The following is a 6,493-nucleotide window of genomic DNA, read 5'->3' on the forward strand; positions in this document are numbered from 1 at the left end:
CGCATGCCAGTGCTACTGATTCTCTTTAATTGTAACAAAGATCGGCATTAAATACTTTGTAAAACAATTGTTTTAACATTATTTTAAAAAAAATATTATCCTGAATTTAATCATTTTAAAGAGAATGGATGTAATTAACTAAAACAAAGACAATTGAATAAATGGCATGAATTATAATAAAATACACAACAATGTACTCACTAAAAATGAACAACTTTATAAACAGTGTAATATTTAAAGAACATTGTTTTAAAGATTTTTTTTTAAAAAAACGTAAAATGTTGTAGTGGATGGTACTTCAACGTAATTAACATTTTGACAATGGATGGCAGAGTACACTTCAAAAATCAAATTGATTTAGCTCTTAACTGCAACACAACTTGAAACAAAAGATAACAAACAGAAATAAAATAACAGGCATGGACGTTAAAAAAAAAAAAAAAAAACTAGACTGCACTACGTTTACTATTCACAGTAGCGGGTCTAGCCCGGGGCAGGGGGGTTAGCCCCCATTTTTTAAGCAACAAGAATAATTGAAGCTATTATTTATACATTTTTTAAAGTTTGTAATAAATGTTGCCTTGAATTCCTTATGGAAAAGTTTTTGAAACATTAGACATAGTTGGGCCGCGGTGGCTCAGTGGTAGAGCGTTCATCTCTGGTACTTGGGGTCCCGGGTTCGTTCCCAGCCCCCACCAAGTTAACTTTGTGGTGGACAAACACCGTGTGCGTGGGTTTTCTTGGGGTTCTCCCGTTTCCTCCCACTTTCTTTATTCCACCATTTCATTCATTACTCATAATCACCGTCCCCTTTAGCCTAACCGGCATAATCGTGGGACGTAAAACTGGATTTCTAGTGGATTTCATTTCATTTTCATTAGACATAGTTTCAGTTGAAATTTTTCTGTTATGCAATGTGTAAAACACTGTTTGAGGTGTTAACAATGTCAACGTCCAACCTATCCATAATATCCATCGGGAAAGAGGGAAACTTCTGCAGGACCCATGAACAATTATAATCTGGCTTATTAACTGTAAACTATCGAACTATCTTAGTCTGAGTTCTGGCTGTCGTCTTCCCGTTTTGACCTTCTAAATCCGCCACTGAATGTTCAAAGATCTAACTCCAGAGCGTCAAGCAATTATTTGGTTTCTTTTTAACACTTTAATATAATGTGACCAGATTTCCCGTTTTAATGCGGAGAGTCAATTTTGTCAGCCGTTGTCCCTGATGTTGTATGAAGGGGTGATATGTTTATGTACTTTATTTACAAATCACACATATCACATCCAAAGCTAATGAACTGTATGATTAAACCCATTTTACTGATTCACCCAGATATCATGAAGGAACGAGAAATAAGACTTGACGAATATTTTAGATGTTACTTGCTTCAATTCTTATTTAAAGGTACATGTGTTAATATGATAAATATAACATGCTTTGTTCATATGTTAATATACTGATATAATACTTAAATATTAGTACAATGAATTACTTATCTTAACATCTTTCTGCAGTAATCGTTGCTTGCTGCTAGCTAAACCACATGTTGCTTGCTAACCATCATACTTTGTCTTCGATCACACATAAACTGAGTAACACTCTAAAACACTGTTAAGAACATGTAAATCTTGTATATTAATGAACATGAGTGTTTCTCTAAAACCTATGAATAAATATGCTTTTCTGAAACTATGAATGAATATGTTTGCCTAGTTGCACTTCGCAGCACGTTGTCGAATACACAGACACAACTTGAATAGCACTGAAGGCACTGTTGCCAGCCAATGCAAACACAACTCACTAAAACTCACCAGAAAAATCACTAAAAGAATCACAAAGAATTCACTAAAACCACTAAACTATATACAAAAAATGAAACTAATATGAATAAAAATAATGCACATATGCAAGCTTATCCATCCTCCCCCTCCTTGATTGGACACAATCAATTAATATTCTAGGGGTAAAGGAATTAGCTTAGCAACACTACGCCGAAAAATACCACTTTTACACTTCACAGTTGCCCCTCGCACTAAATTATCACTGCCCGGATGAACTTCTTTAATCACACCTAACTTCCACACTTGAGGAGGAACATTGTCTTCTTTTAACAATACGACCATGCCCGGTTGTAGATTAGTCTGAGCTGACTTCCATTTTCTTCTTTGTTGTAACTGGTTGAGGTAATCCCTTGACCAACGTTTCCAAATATGCTGCTTCATTTGTTGAATCCGTTGCCATCTTCCTAGTCTGTTGATAGGTACGTCTAGTAGATCTGGTTCCGGAAGGCTGAGAAGTGTAGCTCCCATTAAAAAATGTCCTGGACTGAGATACATTGGATCTATAGGATCGTTGGAAATGGCTGTCAATGGTCTTGAATTTAGAATGGCTTCAATTTGAATAAGTAACGTGTTCAACTCTTCGTATGTCAGACTTGCTGTTCCTGCTACACGCCGTAGGTGGTACTTCATGGATTTTATTGAACTTTCCCATGACCCCATGTGAGGAGATCTGGCAGGAATGAATTTCCATTCTAAACCTTCTTGAGCTGAGTATTCCAGGATGTCCTTTCTGTTAGTCTTGGATTCAAAAAATTGTTGCAATTCTCGATTGGCGCCAACAAAGTTTGAACCATTGTCGCTACAGATAGATAAGCATTTACCTCGCCTAGCAACAAATCTCTTCAATGCTGCGATGAAGGCTTGAGAACTTAAGTCTGAAACTATTTCTATGTGAACTGCTCTAGTGGCTAAACAGATGAACAACGCTGCATAGACTTTCATTTGAATTTTGCTGCGAATCGTGGGCTTGACATAAAAGAATCCTGCATAGTCAACTCCCACGTGTACAAATGGTCTTGCTTCATTTACTCTCTCCTTGGGTAAGTGTCCCATTAACTGTGATGAACTTGTTGATCTCCACTTGAAACAAACCAAACAATTGTGTACTATTGCCTTGAGCATCTTCTTAGCTCTTGGAATCCAATATCTGGTACGCAAAGATGCAATAAAAAGCTGTGGTCCTGCATGAAGCAACCTTTTATGTTCTTCTTTGACTATCAGATGGGTGAAATGATGACCTGCAGGTAGGATGAATTGGTGCTTGTTGTCGTACTCCAAGTTTGAATGTACCAATCTTCCTCCTACTCTTAGCATTCCTTCCGTGTCCAGAAATGGAAAAAGATCCTTGATTGGGCTCTTTGTTGAAACTTCCATTTGTTGCTGCAAGTTCAATATTTCTTGATGATAGGTAGTATGTTGTACTATCTTGATACATCTGTGTAACGCTAAACGAAGTTCCGAAGCGTCAAGACTATCGGTTTTTCTTTCTAATTTCTTGGAAAGACAATTATGTTTGAATCGCAAACAATATGCTACTACTCTCAACATTTTGTTTAACGATGAATACCTTTTCATAAAGCTTGTTTCATGAACTGCAACCAAACTTATCATGACTTTCTTCTCTTCTGGTATATGAGCTGGCTCATTTTGTTCTTGACAAGGCCATTCTGCTGTGTGAAGAAACTCTGGACCATGCCACCATTCTCGAGACTGAATAAGAGTATTGGGATCCGCTCCTCGACTAACTATGTCTGCCGCATTTTCTTTACTAGGCACGTGGTGCCATTGATTGATTGATGTGATTCTCTGAATTTGAGCCACCCTGTTGGATACAAATGTCTTCCAACGATTGGGAGGTGATTTGATCCATGACAAAACTATCGTCGAGTCTGTCCACAGGTGTATACCACTAACCTCTATATTCAATATGGATAGCGTTTTGTCTATTAGCTTCGAAAGTAACAGTGCTCCACATAATTCCAATCTAGGCAAAGTTTGCTTCTTCAGTGGTGCAACCTTCGACTTTGAACAAAGTAAATTGACTTCAATGTTTCCTTGTTCGTCTGTAGCCCTGATGTACACTACTGCTCCAAAATTTTCTTCACTTGCATCGCAAAAACCATGTAATTGAATTTCCTTAACGTTCTCCGAAGACATTACGTTTCTTGTAATTTGTATCTTCGCCATCGCAGGTAACCAAGACATTAATTGATTCCACTCAACTTGTAGGACTGTGTCTAATGGGTCATTCCAATCCATCCCTGTCTTCCACAACTTCTGTAAGAAATTCTTGTATTTGATGACAATTGGAGCGATTAGACCTAATGGATCGAAGATAGATGACACTATGCTGACGACTTGTCTTTTTGTCATTGCAACATTACTTTCTACTGCAGTTCCGTGTTTACAAATTTTGTTCGAAATTATAAGTTTGTCTGTTAATGGAATCCATGCTATTCCTAAAGTCTTAACACCATCTTGCTGACCAAGTATGATTGGCTGTTGTTTTTCCCTGAAGTCTTCAGGAACTCCTTGAAGTACTTCTTCTTTGTTAGAACTCCATTTACAAAGCTTGAAACCTGCTCTGCTTAAAATATTAATAAGATCCTTTTGTAGTTCTAAGGCCTTTGACACGTTTGGTACTGATTTTAACACATCATCAATGTAGAAATTGTGTTTTATTACTTCTGCCGCTTCTGGAAATTCCTTGGAATTTTCCTCCGCTATTTGCTTCAGACATCTTGTTGCTAAGAAGGATGCTGACGAAGTCCCGTACGTCACTGTTTGTAACTCATACGACTGGATCGGTTCTTCTACTGAATTTCTCCAAAGGATGCGTTGTAAACACTTGTCCTCATCATGAATTAATATTTGGCGGTACATTTTCTCTAAGTCTGCTGTAAATGCAACTGGATACAACCGAAACCTTAAAATAATGGAGTACAAGTCATCTTGAACAATTGGCCCAACTTGAAGAATGTCATTCAATGATTTGCCATTAGATGTTTTTGCACTTGCATCAAAAACCACTCTTAATTTAGTTGTTGTACTGTCCATCTTGAATACAGGATGATGTGGAAGATAACAACTGCTGTTGCTGTTCACGTCTTCTTCTGCAACTTTTCGCATGTGACCCAAACTTAAATACTCATCCATGAAGGCGGCATATTGTTTATGAAACTCAGGATTTTGTAGCAATCTTCTTTCAAGCTGCTTAAATCTTTGTAGTGCCATGTTATAAGACTCTCCTAAAGCTGCATTCTCTTCCTTCTTTGGTAATTTGACAATAAATCTTCCATCTCCATTTCTGGTTGTATTTTTTAAAAAATGCTTCTCACAATTTTCTTCTTCCGGCGTGTAAATCTTAGTCTGAAGATCTTCGAGTTCCCAGAATTTTCTCAATTGTGTATCCAAGTCTGTCTCCATCTGAGCAAAACATGAAATTACCGACTGGTTGGCTTCTTCGGGTATTGAAGGCATATTTCCGACGACAACGTATCCTAGCTTCGTTTCCTGCAAAACTGGATAATGTCCTTTTCTAGTCTTCTGGCCTGGCTCGAGGAGACTGTAGAATAACCCCGCACCTATAAGCATGTCCACTGACGACGAGCGATTAAAATTTGGATCGGCTAAGCAAATATCCTTTGGCAAGTTCCAATTACTGTAATCGATATCCTTAGAAGGTATGCAACCTGTAATGTTTGGCAATACTAAACAATCGACCACTGCATTAAAATCACATGTTCTTGAATAAATATGAACTTCAACACTGTACTGAGCTTCGGAGGTTACAGAATTGATACCTCTAATGGGAACACGATTTTTTGTTTTCTTGAGACCTAATCTATGAACTAAAGCTTCGCTTACAAAATTCGATTGAGACGCTGCATCTAATAACACTCTGCATTGTTGAAAATGACCTTCAGTGTCTGTTACGTTAACTAACGCTGTTGCTAATAAGACTTGCTGACCATAATTAATCTTAAATGAGCAATAAGAGTCCTGTGGTTGAACCTTAACCTGATTCTGTTCCTTAACTTTAGGTACATTAGTATTATTGTTTGTTTTGCTTGAACTGTCTTTGTTAGTAGCCTCCTGAGTAGTATCTTCATGCAACAGTGTATTATGCTTAAAATTACATTTCTTACAAGTACTTGATTTGCATGCCTTTACTTGATGTTTATTACCTAAGCAATTAAAACATAGTTTATTTTGCTTCACGAGCTCCTTTCTTTGATTAATGTTAGCACTCAGAAATTCTGGGCAACGAAAAACAGCATGCGTTTCTTTGCTACGGCAAATATTACATGCATTTGGAAGCACAGTAACAAACGAACTCACTTGACTGTTATTCTTTCTTTTTGCTTTGGAATCTACACTTTTGTTGTCATAAGTACTTTCAGATTGAGTAGGACGAATGTTTTCTAACATTTGACAACGACCTTCTAAAAATGAAAATAATTCCGATAACGATGGAAAGGAGTCACTACTTTGCTCAGCTTCCCATTCCCTTTTGCTTGCCGAATCAAGTTTTTCTACTAAATGTTGTGTTAGGAGTACGTCATGCAAAGGTTTGTCCAAATTCAATGCTTCAAGGGCTTGAAAATTACTACGTGCAGTATTTACAAATTGTCTAATGTCTTTA

General features: G+C 37.2%; 2 protein-coding genes across 2 annotated transcripts; both read right to left on the reverse strand.

Annotated features, from left to right (window-relative positions):
* Positions 1-1,956: 1,956 nt before the first annotated feature.
* On the reverse strand, positions 1,957-3,162 carry LOC145669883 (uncharacterized). The gene has a single exon (XM_081738228.1). The coding sequence runs from the start codon at positions 3,160-3,162 to the stop codon at positions 1,957-1,959; it is 1,206 nt and encodes a 401-aa protein (XP_081594354.1).
* Positions 3,163-3,725: 563 nt separating this feature from the next.
* On the reverse strand, positions 3,726-5,082 carry LOC145669884 (uncharacterized). The gene is made up of 2 exons (XM_081738229.1): positions 4,534-5,082; positions 3,726-3,737 (listed from the first exon to the last, which is right to left on the reverse strand). Exons 1-2 carry the CDS (start codon positions 5,080-5,082, stop codon positions 3,726-3,728), a joined length of 561 nt encoding a protein of 186 aa, XP_081594355.1.
* Positions 5,083-6,493: the final 1,411 nt, after the last annotated feature.

The sequence above is a fragment of the Thermobia domestica genome, chromosome 14, assembly GCF_964235325.1.
Source record: "Thermobia domestica chromosome 14, izTheDome1.hap1.1, whole genome shotgun sequence".
Lineage (NCBI taxonomy): Eukaryota > Metazoa > Arthropoda > Insecta > Zygentoma > Lepismatidae > Thermobia > Thermobia domestica.